This window comes from Drosophila mauritiana, chromosome X (genome assembly GCF_004382145.1).
Source record: "Drosophila mauritiana strain mau12 chromosome X, ASM438214v1, whole genome shotgun sequence".
Classification (NCBI taxonomy): Eukaryota; Metazoa; Arthropoda; class Insecta; order Diptera; family Drosophilidae; genus Drosophila; species Drosophila mauritiana.
Genome location: NC_046672.1, coordinates 14,735,832 through 14,756,556, shown reverse-complemented (window position 1 = coordinate 14,756,556; position 20,725 = coordinate 14,735,832). Strand labels below are relative to the sequence as shown.

The following is a 20,725-nucleotide window of genomic DNA, read 5'->3' as shown; positions in this document are numbered from 1 at the left end:
ATTATGTAGTTAATTAGGCGGCGCCGGGAACAAAAGCATTTTGGCATATGAAAAATAAATGGAGATGAGTATTCATTAAACAAATGAAGTGGATGCGGCAGGTGGAGTTTTTCTTCACGCTCTACCAACTGAAAGCTAAGAGTCCTTTTATGTATTGTGTTGTGTATTTTAAGATTCACACAGAAGCATTTATATTTATTTACATTTTAATTTTTGTAGGACTTTAAACGTTTCTTAAGTTCGCTTTTAAATTTATTTGCTTCGAAATTCGTTTAAGTTGCAACATTTCCTTAAATTGCTTATGAGAGCATATATAATTTAAACGATTAAATCAGCTTAGTCCGGTTAAGCTTGCCCTTTTTGCAGATTAAGTTGCGAGCCCAAAAACCGATACCCTCTACCCGTTACCCGTTTACCCGTTAACCGATTGCTGACCGTTTTAGCCCGTTAACGTGGCGCGGGCCAGATGTGATTTGATTTTATTGTTGCGGCGGCTTATCAGCTTTTGGCCTTAGCTCACGGCTCACTTGGCTGCCTTTGGGCCCCATTTCCCTCTTCTTGCCACACTTCCTTTCTTCCATTCTCCCTTCCCACCCGCCATTCTTCCATCTCGTTTTTTTTCTATCCCTCTTCGCTTTTTTTTCTCTCAGTGGCAAATTCAATTTGATCTTTTTATCGATTAATTTGGCCTAGGCTAAAGCTGTGGGTCTCCTTGCTCCGTCTCGCTCGCTGGCCATCTCCCCATCTCGTTTCCCCACGCTGCAGCTATCTCTTTCGCCATTTCTTTGTCTCTGTCTCCCTATCCAATTAGACTTTGGTGCCTGAAACGAGCAGTGCAATAAAAGCCACCGATAGACACAGTTAAAGATAGTGTTGCACCTGGCCAAGTCGTTGCCTCCTTTTTTTGTTGCCTCCTCCTTGGATTCCCCCACCTCCCCTTTTCGACCCCACACCACCCTTTTTTCTTGCACTTTTCGGCCCTCCTCCACTTTTCCGCCGCACGCAAGGTCAGTGCGGCGCACGTAAGTATGCAACACATAATTTTTGGCCCGCTTTGCATGGCTTTTCTTGCATGCAACTTCGCTTCGCATTGGCTTTTTCGCATGGGGGAGTGGCAAATGGGTATCCTTGTGCCAATTGCTCCGTAAGCAATCCTTCGGTCCCAATGCACCCTCCCCCTGCTCACCAACAAATATAAGCCAGTTAGCACGCCCACTGTAGATTCTAAATATAGCTGCAGCAGTCCCAGACCTCGAAGTCCGCGTCTTTTCTCCATTTGGCCGCTTTGAAGTTGCCGAAGTAACTTCTTCGTGCTGCCACCTTACACTGAAAGTTAAATTGTTTGAGAGTCTTGGGTTTTTTTTACAGATTTTGCAATGCACTTTGCCAAACTTATGGTATACCATTTACTTCCTTTTTTCGGTTCGTTTTCAGAATTATATATGAATTAATCAATATTATATTAAATAATATATATATATCCTGTATTTATATACGGTAGATAAATCTTTAACAAAAAATCTTCCCATTCCATTTTTGACCCCTCTTCTTTTCCGGTGTACCAGAAATGACTCAGTTGTCGCTTTCCCGCTGCTTCCCTTTTTTTCCGATGGCAAAATCGAAAATCGAAAGTGTGCCAAGACGAGAGGCGAAAGGCAAACGGCAACAAAGGGAAATTGTGTCATAAAAACTTTTTCGATTGCGCCACGCGCAACCAAAGCAACACTAACACTAACAACAACAAAACAACAACAACTTGAGAACTTCAGGCCAGGGGCTTTTGTCTGCTTTTCTTGTTTTTTTTTTCCTGTTGTCCGCTTGGGAAAGTGGGCAATGGGAAATGGGGGAGGGGTGGAGGCTGGGAAAAACTCGAGACTGGCCAATTTATTCAGCTTCTTGTGCTGCTGCTGCTGCTTCTTTTGCTTCTGCGATGGCATATTTACTTGTCATGGCTAAAAGCAAAGCTTACGCCAAAAAATATTGACACAGTAAGAAAACGCTCACACACACAAGCACACAGCGCTCAGAGCACACACATACATACTTGTCCATGCACATGATAAGCAAACAATAGGCCAAAGCAGGGCAAACAAAAGGAAAGAGACGGGAAAAGAACAAGAGCAGTGTGGAAAAGAGCAGAAAATCAAGAAAAAAATGGTTATCCTTTTCTCACACTTTTCGGGGGATCCCGCACTCACACACACACACACACACATCGACAATAACTGTAATGGTTTAACAGCGTACGCCGAAAAGTATGCTGCGACATTTGGGCGGTCGACAAACTGGCGTCTACAGTTTGGCAGCCACTGCATAGAGCGAATCAAGTGGAATGCTAAACGTAACTTTAGAAGCCATTGTCCTGCAAAAGTTTTCCATTTCCGGTCAGTTACTTTCGACTCCCGTAAACAAATAGTGTACACTTCTGTTATAAATACGTAATGGATATCATTAGCAACTGATTTTAAACATTTATGGCATGTGAAATTACTCAACTGTAGCGATTCATTCGAATAATGAAGTTATGCGGTTTTCGCTATTCAAACAGCCAGTAGAGTCATTCAAAACTGTTACACAGTGGCTGCCGCAAAAATAATAATTGCTAAACATAAAACTTAGAAAGCTATATCCACTATAAACTTGTACACAAAGGTTAAGTGTAAAGTTAACATTTAAAGATAAAGTTTATACAACAAGTTGGTTCCAAAAAAATTTAATTTATAAAAGTTTGGCGTGGCTATCATTTTAAAAATGTAATACATATAGGACATTTGCGGCGTGCAGATATCATGAAATGTAATTACATAAAATTAAAATTGTACGCAGACATTTTTGCCAACCAATTTAAAGAATTTTGTGCATATAGTATCAACATTAAAAACAAAATGAAGTGAAATACTAAATGAACTTGTGCACTATTGCAATAGTAAGTAAACAATATTAAAATGAGTGTCAGCCTAATTTGAATTCTCGTAATTTGAACTTAATATAATACCCATATTAAGGTTGCAGCAATTGTGACCAATACAAACAAAACAGGATATCCGTTTTACGAAGTTTTATTGACCCTTGTACTCCTATCATTATTTCAATTAAATAAGCCTTATATTTAAACTGGAATAGTCTTTATCATGAGTAGAAATCGGTAAATGAGTGGCAACTGCACGCAATAATTTATTTAATCTTCTGAAGCAAGGAATCGGCATGCGTCTTTGTCTCTTTTTGCAAGCTGCCTTTATTTTCTTTTTAATTATTTCTGCGGCTTGTTGGCTCTCCGGATAAAAGCTTTCCGGGTGGGCGGAATGGCCACGCCCACCACTGCCAGTTCGGCCGCCCAGAACAACACGGAATTCATAAATTAATGCATGGCGTGTTGTTGGCTATTAAAAGCAATGAGCAAGCACATGAGAGGGAAGATCTTGAAGGAGCGGGACGGGACACAACCACACACACACACTCACACACACATAAAGAAAAACCAACAGCTTAGGGACTAACCCACACTCACACACACTCACATTCGGCCGGGCACATTAACATAAAAACAACATCAAGCCAAGGGCCAAGAAGAGCAGAAACCAAAAAGCCAAAAACTGGGGAAATACAGCAGAAATGGCAAAAATAAAAGAGGAGCTACAACAGAGAAATAAATAAATTTACATATTGCGCACGTGCTTTGGCCTCTTCCAGCTTCCTTGGATTTGAATTCAGCTAGGACCCTTGTACTACCTCAAAAATATATATCAAATAGTCCAAATGTACTCCCTAAAAGGTCGCAAAATGCACTCAGAGCAGGTGTACTGTGAAAAATGGTGGGATTGCTTGGAGTACATTTACTATTGCATTAACCTTTGGATACGTAATCATACGTTTTTTGTTCATACTACGTAGAAATTGGTCAGCTATCAATGTGATTTTATGTTTTGAAGAAACATTGTTTTTTTAAATAATAAACATTAAACACTATACTTTTATCTTTTCAAAAAGAACAAAAATACTTCGCATTTGCCATCTTCATGCTCTGTTTTTACTTGGAAGCTACGGCACGGATTTCTGTTCCAATTTTATGGCGACAGGACGGCGTGCCCATTTGCCCCAATGACTGCCAAACTGTGGCCACATTTTACATATGTAATTGTCTATCCTCCCAAAGCCCCCAACCCTGGGCACCTGCCAACTGCCTTGGCAGGGTGGGGCTGTGGGTGCGTGGCACAGCACCGCTTTGATAGCCAGTGGAATGTTAATAAACTTGTTTTGATACGACAGCCAGATCTCGGGCACAAGGTCAACGAGGACAAGGACGCGGGGAGCGAGTTTTCCGAGTCCTCCGAGTAGTCCTGCGAGCAGCTGCCAGCAAAGAAGCCGCAGCCAAAAGCCAAGCCAAACAGTCTGACAATCTGACAATCTGACAGGAAGTCAGCAGGTGGTCCAACTGGTCTGGCTTCACTGTACATATAAGCGATAAGTGCCGCACTGCCTGCACAAAGAAACCTCAGTAGAAAAATACGGCGGGACCTGCCACGAGGCTCCTGGATAAATATTAAGTCATGAGGCTTAACTTTATATACATTTCTTTCCTAAAGACCTTATAAAACACTGTCCAATAGAAAACATAAATAATATATAAAAGTATACACAAGCATTTGGAATAGATGTAATTGGTGAAATATGATTTGCTTCGAAAAATAAATGAGCCAAAAGAAACGGCAAATCATTTATGAATGACCGTATTTCCGCTCAGTGTTGATAAGCGATAATGCAGTTATGAGAAGAGTAGAGGGGCCAGGTTGCGCAGGGGAAGTGCAGCACCATCCGGAAACGGAAGCGACGGCAAGGCAACACGGATGCCAGCGGATGTCAAACATTAAACACTTGCGGAGGGTCAGGGGGAGAATAAAAAATAAAAAATAAAAAGCGACGGGTGGCAGTTAGACATTTAACATATTCTATGGAAATCCGTTAGCAAACCTTTCAAATGCTCGCACAGTACGTAATGCTTGAAATTTGCAAATCTGTTTAAAGGCTTATTGGTGCCGCTTGATTGATTAGGCAGGATATTCCTAGCGCCTTACCCTTTCCCAACACTTACACTTCATTAACTTTGGGTAATAAAAGAGGAGCCAGAGAAAATACACTGATAGAAATGGGAGTTCCTAGACAATTTCGATATCTAACTTAATTGTATGCAAACTGTATGTAGGTTTAGCCCAATTGAATATTGATCATAATGAGTATGCAAAATAAACCGTTTAAAATATATGTATATTTCTTTTTCTGTTAAAAGCTGCATATTTTTCGTTCAGTGCACAGATAGGACTATGTGTGTGACGAATCTAATTTACGATTTGTGCTATTAAATATGCGCAAAGTAAAATTGAAAATTGCAAAGTGGGAACGTGAAAATGCGAATGGGAACAGTCGGCGCTAAAAGTCAACTGCCAAAAGTGTACAAAAGATATATCAACAATATATATACACATATACACTGGCCATGTCTGTGTGTGTGTGTGTGGGTATTGCTTCTTGTTCTTTTTATTTTATTTATTTTATGTTGACAGCAAATTGCGGCGCCCGTCAGCTTGGACTTTTCCTGTGCTATTCCCGTTATTCTTGTTATTTTTGTCATTTGTGTTGTTGTGGTTGCTGGTACATTTTTAATGTTTTGGCTCTTTTCATTTGGCCCACACACACAAACACACTTAGGCTCACACACACACACACACTTGAAGCCACACATGCGTGACAAAATTGTTGGGCTCTTCTCGTGAATTTGGTTGTTCTTTTCGGTTTCCTTATTTTATTTTCTCCTAGCTGTGGGTTTTTCGCGTTTTCTTCGGCGGGCGGAAAACTTGCTCTCAAGATTTACTCGGCATTTCTGTGCTGGTGCCATTTGGCATTGTTTGCATACTTCCAGGCGCAAAAAGTGGGCCGACCCATTCAATTTCCCCCTCTCCGTCTCGCTCTGTTTATCGCCCCTCTCCTTTCGGCATCAAATGCTTTAAATATTTAAGTAGTTTTACCCGTTTCCTGTTGCTGTGACTCACAGTACGTGTGTGTTTGTGAGAGTATGTGTGTGTGTGTGTGTGTGCGTTTGGGAGCGTTTGGTAATGGTGCGCCTGTGTGGGTGTAAAGGGCATCAATATCAATCTTGTGCGGATGTCAACTAACGCAGGCCACCCACATTTGCACTCTTTTCCACCTGTACATTGAAACTTTTGTCACTAAAACATATACGAATCGAATATACCCTTTCGCTCAGCAAGCACCGGAAATAATAACTTAATTTGTTTATCCAAACAATACAAATAGTCCTTCAAATATTTATAGCACACTTATTTGGTGTTCTGCTCAAGGACCTTTTTTCTTTTCTCACTGCAGCTAGATTAAGTTGCCACATGGGCATTAGTGCGCTGATTAAATAATATAGACTTCATTTTCCCACAAAAATAAACGTATTTTCATGTATTTTGAACTTCTAAGCGCAATAATTGTCAAACTGTAAGCGTGTGTTTCGTTTGACACTTATGCAACCGCAAAGTGCGTTGTGTGTGTGTGTGTGCTTGTGTGTTGGTTGCACTTGAAAAACAAGCAATTGAAGTAGTTGCTAAGACTTTTTTCGCTTTATTTGGTTGCTGACATAATTGCGCGTTTCATTTTTTGTTGGCTGACACACATTAAATGGGGGGTATAAATATAGCAGGAAAAACATCAAGAAATTAAGAAAACAATAAGGAACTAGCGCAAAACTGAATAAATAAATAAAGAAAAAGCGAAGCATGAATCGACGGAAAACCAAGAGCACGCAAATTTAACTTATTATGTTCCATTTTTCCACTACTCCCGACTCCTGGCTCCCTGCTCATTTCAATTTTCTTTGCTTTGCCTTACATTTTCTTTCGGGCAAAACTTCGCCGTTCGCGCTGTCTCTTTTGCGCCGCCAGGAAAAAGTTTTAGCGCCGACAGCGACGCCGGCAGAACGACAGTAGACAACAATTACAATTAGAAGTGTGTTTATGCCGCCTTCTCGCTCACTCTTCCCCTTTCGCTAGCTCTCTTTCTATATATTATTTCTCTTTATTTTTTTCCCCTATTTCTTTGCCGCGAGTAAAAGAAATTCAAGTTTATTACACAATATTTCGTCCTAGCTTTTTGTGATTACCTTTTGTTGCTTTTTGTTGTTTGTTTGGTTGCTTTTTGATTGCTTTTAAATGGTGGTTAAGTATATATAAGTATGTTTATTTTTAGTGTTATTCCGCTGATTCCGATACTTTCTTTAATTCCGATTCTTCACTGGTTTTCGCTGGATTCTTCAATTCTTTTCAATTTTTCCTGCCTTCGTCGTATTTGCGATGTGATTATTCTGCAACGCGTTCTTCGCATTTCACTTTGCACTGCAGTTGAGCGGCGATGGTGAAGGTGGTGGTGGAGGTGGAAGTGGAGGAGGAGGACAAGAAGAAGAAACAACAATTAGCGGGACACGAAGAAGCACACAACAAACAAGAAAGAACATGAAACAAGAAACGCGTAGGAGCAGCAGCGTGCAACAATTGCCGACTGCGACGCCGACTGCGACGTCGACACGTGCGCGGCGCCCCCACTTCCCCCTCCCATAAATCCCCTCTCGCGACACCGCCACCCCCTCCCACCGATTACACTGTTGTAATTTACAAAATATGCCAGGCGAAAAAAAAATAAAAAAAAAATCGTATTCGATTGGCGCACACAAAATGCTGGATTTATTCGCTGGATTTTCGAACTGGAGGACGAATCCCGGATTCTGAGGACCGCTCGACGCGAGAGTTGCGTCTTCATAGTTTTCCGCGACTACGCACCTAAAAGTCGACTACGAGTGAGTTGCGCGCTGCTAGAGCTGGGAAAACATCGATGTCGCCGCCGATTGTACCGTTACTTTCATATTGATATTCATCGATTGCGTGCAGCGTTCTACACACTCGCTAGGTGGCGCTACTCACGTACTCACGTTAGTATCGATATATCAGCACTTATGGCAAAAACGGTTAAATGGCAAAGAGGTACGTTGCCTATCGATTTTAAAATCCACTGACTATTTTATTCTAAAAGTACGGAGAAGAAATGATGCAAAAAATAGTTGCTTAGGAGAGTTTTAATCATAACATGGCTATAAATTGTCGCAAAGGAAGGATAATTACTGCTACCAATCCCGCTGATATCAGGGACTCAAAAATTTGACACATATTTGCCTTATCAAAAAATAATCCATTCGTCAGAGAGAGCAGTTGGCCACGATTTAATGCCCTAATCTTTTCCATATTTTTTTCGTTACCTTACAGTCAGTCAATAGTTTTGTACTCATTTTTTAAATAAAAATTCAAAATTTATTTATACAATCTTTAGCCCAGTTCGCCATGTATACCGAAATGTGTCTCTCTGATGTTCTGTGCTACTTTGTGCACGTGCACATGCAAATACCCTTACCCACCTGCAGAACATACTCCATCTGGAAGTTCCCGCCTAATTTCGATGCGATCAATGAGAGAGCAGGCACTTTGTTTTGGTTCTCCGAGAAGATGTTCCCCCTTATGTACTACTATGCTCTAGCCCTTAGTTTCGTTGGATCGGTGCGTAAATGCAAATTGCTTTATATTTTAGTTGAGGCAAAAAATGTAGAATTTATTACACCTACCTCAAAACAGGCTCACAATTGTCTAGAATTCATAAGCATTTTCCTCAAGAAGCCGCATCCGAAGAAGACGAATCGGCTACGGATGGTAAAGAATTTCAAAGACAAGCAATTGCGCCGCTTTCGTATCATCGGAAGCATTTTAATGTTAACGGCGTGGACATTACTGCTATACGCCTTGGCAACTGTGAGTACTAAAAATATTAATAATATATGTACATAAAACGATATCTATTCAAAAACTCGTTTATTCGTACACTAATTGAACAAAAATATGTTTATTTCTTTGAATTCTATTAAAATATTGTAAACATTATTTGAATCCAGCTTAAGCCGAATTACATTGCTCCTTGGTTAACGATTTATGCCATCACTACATCTATCGATATGTTATTGGTGGTGATAGATGCCTTAGTGAACATGACTACAGACGACAGCTTCTTGTTCAAGATTTTGATCTCGTCTATCAACTTTTACTGTATCCTTTCGGTGCGGGCAACTCTCAAGCAACTGATCGAATTTTACGGTTATCAGGATGTTGTGTGGTGGATAAAGGAAAAATTTTCACCTTAAATTGTGAAAATAAGTGAAATTTTTAAATTTTACGTCATACTGTATTTTTCGCATATTAGCTAAATTTAATAAAAAAATAATTATTAAACAAAAAAAGCGCCATCTGGATGTCGTGCCGAGTACTGGCAATTGACCAACAGGTAGCGCACATGTGCAACAACAAGGCTAATTTACATTGTTCTTAACGCTTCAATTGTAATAAAGCTTTTGTTTTTAAGCTTTATGGATCACACTTTATCCTAAGGAACAACCTACTTAGGCTTAGAGGGACTTAATAAATAAATCTATTTGAAATTGGGAATAAAAGCATACTCAAATGGCTTCTTCTTGAGGTTAAAAATCCTATTTAATAATATGTAATGATTTAATATTGATACTTAAAATGATTTAAATATTCATAAAATATGACAAAATGTAATAAATATAATAATATAATATAATATAATATAATATAATATAATATAATATTTGATATAAAAATTGAGGAATGGAATAATATGCTCTGCAAGAGTATTATATTTAGGTCGGTATTGGTTTGTAGGTACTACAAACTAAAATAAAAAAATATATAATTTCTAAAATAAAGGCTAAAAAACCATTACTGATGCCTAGAACCACCCCCGCAAGCAGCGTTCGCTCACCATCTTCCTCTCTTATAAAGAGAGTGCTTTGCAAAGGCAGCCACTATGGGACAGACCCGCCACCTCCACCCTCCTCCGGCACCCACCATTTTTTGGGGAGAGCATCAAGTTGGTGGCAGTTCCCCAGCGAACACTGAGCACGACAGATTACCAAATTAGTGCGCAGGTGTTTGCGTGAGTGATAGTCGAAAAACTGTAACCTGTGGCAAATCCCCCCACTAAAAACTGATAAAACCGAAAAAGCTGAACCCAACACCCCTGAAATCTAAATCCCACCCATAACCCAGCTCAAAAATAGCCAAGATAAACATGTTGGAGCTGCAGCAAATGAAAAGAAAAACAGACGTATAATACAAAACAAAAACGCAACGAAAAACGAAGCCAAAAACACACATGCAACCGTCTTAATGAAGTCGAGAAAAACTGGTTTGCTGGGATAAACATTTTGGAGTTTGTTTTGGTCGCGCTTTCATTGGCCAGAAGGGGAAGGGGGCTGAGCCAGGGTCCAAAGTTCAACACAAAATAGCCACCAAGAAAGTACGACGACTCGTTTTCGCGAAACGCACACATTTTGCATGGTCCGCACAGGCTAGTTCGAACTTTTAGCATATCCAACATCTGTACATACATATGTTACAACATATGTTAAAATCTTCTATTGATATTACAAAGATAATACGTATTGATCGTTGGGCTTCTTTATATGTAAGTCTAAAGAGAAAGTTGGTTGTGTAACAAAATATGTTTACAAATGAAGTGCGTTTCAATGTCAATATCTTTTTTATTTACACAAGTAGATCTTAATATAGTTTTTAAATCCCAACGTACTTCTTGACGCTTTATTTTCTAAAAAAATTCTCCGAAACGTTAACATTTCGATCTCTAGCATAGCAACATGATTATATTCAAGACTGGTTATACCAAACTTAACAGATAATACATTAGTGACCCATTTTAGCACATTTACTAATTTAATTAGCCATTATACTTTCAATATTCACAATTAATTAGCCTATGGTGCTATAATTCTGAGCTCAACTGTAGATGTGGGCGGGGGGCAGAGCGAGAGCGAGATATGGTGTGTATGTTGCATTAAAAATGCTGTTTGAATTGTTATGCGAATAAAATAAGCACATTAGATGCGAGTGTACATAAGATAAGTTCGAAATGCAATCAGCTATTGAATAACAAGTATCCCACATCCATAAAATGCCATACTATATAAAACTGGATATCAGGCCCACTGTAACTCTCTCCTTTTCATTTCTTTTCTCTCAATGCAAATGCAACTGTAACGCGATCGATGTAAGAGAAAGAGAGCACTCATTTGCATAGAGCTCGCTGTGTAAGAGTGTGTGAGTGGTCGAGGGAGGAGAAAGGTAGAGGGCCTCTTTTTGGCCTTGAGCTCCGCTTACGTTGCTCTCCAATTGTTGTTGCTGTTCTTTCTGCTTTGCGGGGATTTGTTTTTGCTTTTCATACTGCATACATGGGATATATATATTTATATAAAACGTGAATAGCATTGCCGTCTTGAATGTGTCCATTTCAAATGCAGAATTTTCCCCAGCTGGTGAAACTTTTGGCAAGAGAGTGTTGAGTTTCCCAAGAGGGTGAATGCACTGGTTATTCTTTTAGTTTTAGTTCCAGAAAGTAATTGCAATGTTATTAAAAACCACAGGTTGAACTTCCCTTCAAGGTTATTTGTGCCTTTACCAGATATTCCAGTTCTACCAAACTCTGGATGAAGCGCCAAGAAGGTATTATCACCCCAAAGAAATGTCCTTCTAGGGGGTAAGCTGAAAATGTACCTACCTAAAAAATACGTATAAGCAAATTCATAACAAACTAATATTTTTCATCTGGCCAGTAAATAAAGTGCAAAACCCCCCTCTATGAGTAAATGGAATCCGATTCATTGCAGTTCAGGTGTTCCAACGAGATTAGCTGTTCTTGAGTCAGTGTTCAAGGTTCAACGCCATACTTACATACATACATATAACACTTCATCGATGGCTCGCCATACCGAAATTCTAGTGATAAGCGCGGGAAAGGCCTGCAAGTCATGCGCAGACATCAAGAAGCCACTGCATCGCGATAACGATAAGGCAGGGGTGGCGAAAGAGTTCTCAAGGAGGGGAAGGTGCGTGGGATGGCAAGTCTAGCACTTCACAGCCACTGTGTACGGGAGTTGCCTCAAGTGGTGCACTGGAAGGAATTCGAAACAGCCTCTTCAACTGGAAATGTTTCAAGTGTCAATAATAGCAACTAAAGGTGTAATTATATGTGCGTTGGTACCTCCACTTCTCGAAGGAACAACGTGACAACTTAAAGGGCTTCATTTCGAGTGTGTGTGTATATCAAATGACTAATGCAGCGGTTATAAAAATATTTCAAGATAGTACAAGTATATATTTAATATTGATATTTATGCTTCTTTTTTTCAGTTTCCTTATCAATTTGGGATAATTTTAAGTAGCAATATATTATTGACAGATCGTTTCCCTTTAAAATTTACAGTTGCAGTCTGCTGAGAGTGAGAGCGGATAAGTGAGAGAGTGCATTCCGAAGAAGGCAAAGAGTAGCAAAGCTGCATATACACTGAGGAAATTGCATATATCAACCAAGGTATGCTCAAATTAGAATTATCTATTCTGATCGGCTTATTATTTATTATTGATGATTTTTAAAGATCTTACGATTAATATAACTGTTTAGATTTTTTTAAATGATGACCCACCATCATGACTAGATCATAGATCAGCAATAAAAGTCCGCTTTAGCTATCATAAATCAAAATTAGTTGTAATTATATTTTATTTTCAGTGTATGCACGAAAGAGAGAGCAATATCGCGCACCGCCAACGCGATCGTGCGTCCGTGTATCTGTTTTTGTTGGTGTTGCTTGGTTGGTGAGCGCAGCAGCGGTATTACTTCTCTCAGCGCCGCACGGCGTCGCCAGTCGTGTCTCAACACTCGACAGCAGCAGACGTGTGGCAGCAGCAGCAGCAGTAACACTTGGTTTCGCATCTCGAAGAGCCCAGCTCCTACAAGAAATACCCAAACTCTGTTCTACACTGAGCGAGGAACCGCGTAACTTTCAAATCCAGCCATGAACCCAGCCGCTCAACTGCTGCGCATGCGCAGCGCTACCGCATTTGGTAGCGCCGCAACGCGCTCCATCACGACGAACCGGCGCCAGCGGACCACCAGTACCGCCAGCGCCCAGCGGGAGCGGACGCAGAGCGTCAGCGAGACGGACAAGTTCCTGCACTACAGCCCCGAGGACGGCTACTACAAGACCTCGCCCTTTGACCCCGTCACCATTCCCAACGTACCGCTGCATGAGTACGTGTGGCGCGACTTCAAAAAGTGGGAGCGACGCACGGCAGCGGTAAGTGATCAGTGATCAAGGATTGAAAGTGATTTAAGTGATTAGAAGCGCAATGTATAAAGTAATTCCATCAAGTAGTTTCAAGAAGGGGTTTACCACCTAAGAAAGAAGCTTACCTCTTGAGTATCCAAGGGTTCTTGAATCTAAGTCAATTTGAAAATCGATAGCAAATGCCCGGAGTTGTTAGGGTTCCCTAGCTTATAAACATAATACCAGTGTTTTCGTAGGAAAGTGCCGATATGTAATGATCTTGATTGATTATACATCTCAATATTTATAGATGTTTACTGAAAGGCATTTCTACAAAAGAACCCATTTGTTCTAAACCAGACACCTAAAACGCAATGACAATACCGCATCCCAGAGATCGCAACAACACATTGAAGAATGTCACTTAATCACTTCTCCAATCGACAATCAAAATCGAATTTACCACTTGAATGGGCCCAACATAAACGTAAACGTGAACGTAAACCCGAGCCTAATTGAAGTCCCCGTAAACCCAATCGCATCATAAATTCACGCAATCGAAATTGTTGCATTCGTTGTCGTAGGCGCCGCTCAGAAATTCTTTGTTTGTTTATAGCGGTTTATTGAACCTGAACCTACGTCTATATATATATACAAAGTGATATTTATACGGGCGCTGGCATTCGTCAGTCTGCGTTGCGATTGCTACAATATTTTGCAATGGTGCCGAACTTCGTATCTTTGTATCCTCCATCGCAATCCCCCCCGTGGTCGCAGATACATTTACGTTTGTAGTACCATGACTTATCACCACTTATCATTGAGATAGGAGGTAGGGTCTAGGTGGAGTCTATGGCAGTATTTGGGTCATTAAGACCCCCGGTTCGCCATCGGTCCCCTTATCGGACATCGCTAATGACGGGTTGTGCTGATAAGGTGCGTTGATAGGAGCGAAAGTGAAATGTAGTAAACAGGCCCCACTATTACTATTTGTCAAAAAAGGCCGGCCTCTCCATTGGCTACTACCACACACTATCGTTGTTCCTTTCCGGAATACTATGGTATTTCGATTTCGATTCCGATTCCCGTTCCGGATTTCGCATCCATGGCTCAGTGGGCGCAAGTCAAGCGTTTGGGGCAAATTGCCCGGGATTCCTGATAAGCAAATCTCGCGATTAAATGAATCGCGTCCCGCTATTGTCAACGGGATAAACGAGTAGCCGATGTAATTTAAGACCCACATGCATAACAATAATGTAAGCGACTATACGATCCCCAGGCGACCTTCGCCAATTGTTTACACTTTTCACTTTTCGTCGTGTAACTAGAAGCTCTATATATACATGCATACATATGTGTGTATATAGTGCCTGTGCAAATCAAAGTGCAAACTGTTTTCATTGAAATTTATTGCCATCATTTGTGCAATATAGGAGAGGTTGAGGTCTGATATAACCGAGTAGTAATCGCCCACATGGCCGGTTTTTTTTTTTTGTTTTTTTTTCTGAGGCGTAACCAGAGCCCCGAGCCAATTGTTGAATAAAATGCAATTAAAAGTACAAAGTTCGCCTTTTGTTTCCACTCACTGCCACGCCCGCTAGACTTGCTAATGCGCCCCCATGATTAGTGAAAATTGTTTACTCAGCAATGGAGAAGAAATAATTCACTTTTCCCAAGGGTTTCTTCTCGATAAGATAACGATTTAGTCGTGTCATCATTATATTTCAGATTTTTCGTAAGACGGATCAGCTATTGTTCCAGTTAATAAAGACACTTGGGCTTTGTGCAAATATTTAGGTTATTATTTCTGTGTAGCGAATAAGAAAGCGCATTTATTACTTGAATTTCAAGAGCTATCTACATGTGCATTCAGCAATGGGAATAGAATTCATTTGATATCAGAATTGTTTACGTGCTCTTCTTATTATTTTTCGTTTTCTTTCTGTAAGTCAACAAAGTTTTCTTAGAAATGCCTTATGGACTATGTAACTTGTAAACGGTTTCGATTGTCACTTTAAATTCCTTGGATTTTAAATTGACTGTTTGTGCGTTTGAGGAATGCAATATAGTATGATGATTCATTTGGTGCAATCACTCATTTTTTATCAATTTCCACTCGCTCAAGTGTTTTTACCCCTGAATCGAGCCCCGAAAATACTTGATGTGTTCATATAATGCGCTTTTAATTGCCTCCGACTTATTTACGCCTGGGGTTATTTTATTTTGGCTTGATAATTTTGATGGGTTTGTTTTGATTTGTGTTGCTTTTTCTCTGGCCGACGTCAGCAGTCCAGCCTCCTCTGTATTTATTTGCTCGGCGTTCCAAATTGCCATCATATGTTGGTAATTCGGCTATTAAATAGTCACGCACGGGCTATTTATTTATTTAAATCTATATGTAGAGAAAAATGGGATATTCTCCATGAAACTGTTGTTAGAACTTTTAAAATGCACTCCTTTTTCTTAATATTTCCTTTTTGGAAATATGAAAAAGTATCTCTAAGATGAGCAGCCACAATCTGAGATACTTTCAGCTATTTCTTAGCTACTTTTCGGCCAGTTCTTCGCCGCTCAAAAGTCAACAAACGCTGCAGAGTAGGTGACAAGAGCGAGAGAGGAAGACAGAACGAGACAGATAGTATGAGGGGGGCTGACTCGTTTAGACTTTGCAGACTTTGTACTTTGCCCCACTGAACTTTGGACCGTCCAACGGACTGAAGCCAAGCGAAGCGGTTTTCGATGGACCCACGGGGAGCTCGACGCTTTTAGAGGGGTGCAAATCTACATATACATGGCAAATGCACGAAATGATTCTCTTATTTTTTACTCGCTTATTTATTCATTATGATGTCAAGTTGTGTGTTTGCCTCGTTTGTGGGTTGTTTTCTTCAATTTGAGCAACTTGTTGGCGGCGCTGCTATTTATAATGCTTATTTTTAACCGAATGCGATTTCCGACTGCGCAAATTTAGGCGGACAATCCCCCAATCAGCGAGCCACCACCCCCTTTCTCATTAGGCCCACCCATTTAGCTGGTACTTGCAAATTTGCCTTAAACAACCTTCACCTTAGCCCGGCAAACCGGTTTTGAGGTCAGACCCACGAGAAGTCAAGGCCAGCGAAAGGCCCTGCATAGGGGGAAACAAATATAAAATAATTTGGTTACTGATATCAAGGGTTGAACTTCAAATATCTGTTAGCAGTTTTTAATACCACTGAAATAATCCAGATCATCACCACGTACTGACCTTGGCTAAATCTCAAAGGCACTACTTGTAATCTATTTAATAGCTAGCTAAACTTGTGCTGATAAAATGGCAAGCAAGCTTAGATAAATAAAACAGCTGACATTGTCATTTGAATTGGGCGATGATGGATTATCTTATCGCATTAGGATTTTTTATTATTCTGTTGCTAATTAGGTGGTAAACGATTTAACCCATATCGCCTAATTTCACCATTGCGATCATGACACCTGTTCACTACACTATTTACACCATTAGCTACACTATTTACCAGATCTCCCATAAATATACGACCCTAACATATGAGTCCACTTGAAGCATTCTTCAGATAAGATTCGAGTGCCAGCCATTTGGGTTTTCCCAGGCTTTGCTTGATTTTGATTTATCGTTATCTGCATATTTGCCCGATTAACATATATTTATACAATCGAGATAGGGTTGTGTACTGTAAATCAACTACTGCATTACTACCATTAAATATTCATGTAAATTATTCTTTATGTTATTTATTTTAGGTTTGTGTGATCACCGATCGGCAGTACACTTTCGCCCAAATGCGAGATGCCAGCGCCGCTTTTGCCGTTCGTCTGCAGACCAAGTTCAATCTCCAAAAGCCCGACGTTTTGGCCATCTGTCTGCCGAATCTTCCCGAGTATCCCATTGCCACATTGGGCGCCATTGAGGCGGGACTGACGGTGACCACAGTGAATCCCGTCTACACGCCGGGTATGTTTGGAATCCAAGGGGTTTTGCGCCCAAATTTTGTTTTGTTCTCAAAATGCCGGCTGTACAGCGATGTTCGCAGTTATATTATCAAATTGTTAGCGAGTTAGAAAAGAAAAGCAATTCCCGAATAGAATGAAAGATAACAGAGATAGTAATTTACCAAAGAGATAAAGCAATGTTTAGTATAGTTATATTTCTAAAATTTCAGAAAGACCATCAAAGTTGTATGACCTATGAAGTGGCTATTGTAAATGAAAGCAGTGATCTTTAACCTGCTAAAAGCATTCAAGGTATCTTGTTCAAATGATCCCTTAAAATGCACTGAAACGGCAGGTTATTTTTGATTACGTGTGTATTTATCATGATTGCCCACCGTAAATTCTTCATAAAAGTTAAGAGCATATTAAAGTGTAAGTGCGATGCAGTTAATTAGGCGAACAATTACCTATTTGCGTGACCACCGCTGTACATTGTTTATTGGTGACTCTTGAGTGCGTCAAAGGCTCCTTATCTGGGGGTCTTTATGTGGTGACATCTGTATTTTGTGGTTCCAAAGTCGAAAGACCGTCTTACTGATCGTCACATTTCGATTGCAGACGAGATCGCCAGGCAGTTGACCTTTAGCGGAGCCAAGTTCCTGGTGGGAACGGTATCCGGATTTGCCACACTGAGCCAGGCCAGCAAACTGGTGGGCAGGCAGATACCCATCGCCGTGGTGCGAACCAGTGCCGAGGAGGCCCTGCCCGAGGGTGCCATCGATTTCAGCGAGCTGACGAGCACCCAGAATGTGCGTTACGAGGATCTGAAAGCGCCCAAAGAAGCCTCCGCCGACGATATGGTCTTCCTGCCCTTCTCCTCCGGCACCACTGGTCTGCCCAAGGGTGTGATGCTCTCGCACAACAACATCACTAGCAACTGCGAGCAGGTGCAGGCCTCCCTGCCACTGGATCTCATGGGTCCGCAGAACACGTTGCCGGGCGTCCTGCCATTCTTCCACATCTACGGCCTCACCGTGGTGATGCTCTCGAAACTGGGACAGGGCTGCCGACTGGCCACCATGCCCTGCTTCAAGCCGGATGACTTCTTGAGGTCGCTGGACAAGTACCAGGGCAGCATCCTCAACTTGGTGCCCCCTATTGGTAAGTATAAAGTGTTTTATAGAGCTTAATTGTATTACTAGCTTTTAAAGTCCTTCTTATTTGTTTATCTGAAAAAAATTGAGGGATTAATGGCAAACCTATATTCGAAAGCAAATTGAGTTTCGGAGTGCTGTTATTGTTGTTTGCCGCCAATCTACTTTTAATTTCATGTTGACCATTAAAATAATTAAAGCAAAAGCTTATTTAAAACTGGTTTTGATAGATGAACATGACAAATAAGTTAAGAAGTATTCATTTACGATGCAGATGATCTTTATTTTGATGATGTTCCAAGAAGAAAAAGATTATATCGTATTTTAAAAGCTGTATAATTTGTATTTATTCTATTGTATTAATTTTTGCAGCCCTCTTCATGATTAACCATCCCAAGCTGACGCAGGAAACAGCGCCCCACTTGAAGGTGGTGATGAGTGGAGCGGCCCCAATTGGTCAGCACGATGTGGAGCGCTTCCTGAACAAGTGAGTTGGCATCGCGGGATTGTAGAATGATTCAAACTTATGGCATGTCTTTTTACAGGTTCCCGAACACTGTCTTCAAGCAGGGCTACGGCATGACAGAGGCTTCCCCCGTGGTTTTGTTGACACCGGAGGGCAACAAGGTGTACGCCTCGACCGGAGTGCTGCCGGCCAGCACGGAGGCCAAGATCGTTCCACTGGATGGAAGCGATGCCAAGGGCGTTGGTCCGCGCACCACTGGCGAGCTGTGCGTCCGTGGTCCCCAGGTGATGGCCGGTTATCTGAACAACGATGAGGCCAATCAGGTCACCTTCTATCCGGGCAACTGGCTGCGTAGTGGCGACGTGGCCTTCTACGACGAGGACGGTCTCTTCTATATCACGGACCGCATGAAGGAGCTGATCAAGGTGAAGGGTTTCCAAGTGCCACCCGCTGAATTGGAGGCAGTGCTGCGCGATCACCCCAAGATCCTGGAGGCAGCCGTCTTTGGTATTCCCCACGAATTCAACGGCGAGGCACCACGCGCCATTGTCGTCCTGCGTCAGGGTGAGAAAGCCAGCGCCGAGGAGATCTCCGCCTACGTGGCCGAACGGGTGGCCCACTACAAGAAGCTCGAGGGCGGAGTGATCGTCGTTGACGAGGTGCCCAAGAATCCCACCGGCAAGATCCTGCGCCGCGAGCTCAAGGAGAAGTTCTCCGACTAAGTTCCCAGAGGACGGATCTTCGTAGGCTAAGAAATATTTTTGTGATTTTTTTTTTGTTCGTCTCAATCAGGAATGGTACACGGACAAATGGAGGTCCTAAGGCGATATGTACCTCAGCCTATTGCCAAATTTAAGAGCTCTATTTGTTTGTGGCCACATTCCGCGGAACATGTATGTACCATATATGAGGAACATCAATGTTGGCCCTGGATCCCCCGATCCCTGGGAACTGGTTTAGACATTGCATTTACAACTTCGAAAATACTTAGTTCTTAGGCTTAGACATAGGTCTCGATTAGTCGCTCGATTGGTCCATAGTTAGTAAGTCTAGATTAGGCATACGTAGACCTTAAACATAAACATATGCGTATTTATAAAGTGTAATCTGTATGCGTGTACTCTAGCCTTTGATTATACTTAATGACGCAGTCGATATTTTGCTATGATATTCCCCTATTTGCATATATCAATTTTTTTTGCCTAGTACCATAAGATTATTGTTTGTTGATCGTATTAAAAGACGGCGGCATGCCAAAACTAATATTTTAAATGCCATGTATGCCACAATGTTTAATAATAAAGACGAAATGAACCAGTTGAAATAACTTGGTTTTTATGGTGGCCGAATTATCGTGCAATAAAATATACATATACATGTACAATTAGGCGAGTTGGTAAAGTTTTAAATCACATTATTTCAATATCAATCAATATAAGTATTTTTTAATTTATTTATTTACGACAAAATACACAAAATTTTACATTTGATTTAGGTTTAGCTTTTAGTTCTTTAGTTCTTCGGTTGGTTGTTGTTCTTGTTCTCTTGCTTTCTCCATCAGACTGCACTATAATTAAAATTACTCGGACTTAATATACAATAGAAAAAAATGTATGGGTGAGTGTTCTGTGTCTAATGGGTGTATCTGTGTGTGTATGTGATTGGTAGAAGTGCTTATAAAAATTAGGGTTAATTACTCTATCGAAATGAAAGCGTTGAATTAATTGCTTAACTATTTAATTCCAGTTAGACGTTAGTGTATAACAAAATTAGTAGTTTTTTTAATTATTTTCTTTATTTTTTCTTTCCTTTTGCTATAAACTAAAAAAAATTAATAAGAATAAAGTACAAAAATTGTAAATGCATATTCGTAGTGCAATATGTGTTGTTACATAAATAATAAACATTAAAAGATGATTA

General features: G+C 40.7%; 3 protein-coding genes across 3 annotated transcripts in view; 2 read left to right on the top strand and 1 right to left on the bottom strand.

Annotated features, from left to right (window-relative positions):
* The window catches only part of LOC117148147 (potassium voltage-gated channel protein eag), a 53,002-nt gene extending 45,743 nt beyond the window's left edge, over positions 1-7,259 (bottom strand). The window contains exon 1 of the mRNA XM_033315378.1: positions 7,160-7,259. The gene's annotated coding sequence lies outside the window, so the exon portion shown is untranslated. The remainder of the gene's footprint in view (positions 1-7,159) is intronic.
* A 1,039-nt stretch (positions 7,260-8,298) lies between these two features.
* On the top strand, positions 8,299-9,315 carry LOC117146400. Its single transcript, XM_033312583.1, has 3 exons — positions 8,299-8,600; positions 8,676-8,849; positions 8,990-9,315. Exons 1-3 carry the CDS (start codon positions 8,388-8,390, stop codon positions 9,233-9,235), a joined length of 633 nt encoding a protein of 210 aa, XP_033168474.1. The 5' UTR covers positions 8,299-8,387; the 3' UTR covers positions 9,236-9,315.
* Positions 9,316-12,413: 3,098 nt separating this feature from the next.
* On the top strand, positions 12,414-20,129 carry LOC117146394 (probable 4-coumarate--CoA ligase 3). The gene is made up of 6 exons (XM_033312568.1): positions 12,414-12,501; positions 12,700-13,267; positions 16,997-17,207; positions 17,804-18,346; positions 18,712-18,826; positions 18,885-20,129. The coding sequence occupies exons 2-6, from the start codon at positions 12,986-12,988 to the stop codon at positions 19,525-19,527; spliced, it is 1,794 nt and encodes a 597-aa protein (XP_033168459.1). The 5' UTR covers positions 12,414-12,501; positions 12,700-12,985; the 3' UTR covers positions 19,528-20,129.
* The last annotated feature ends 596 nt before the right edge of the window (positions 20,130-20,725 follow it).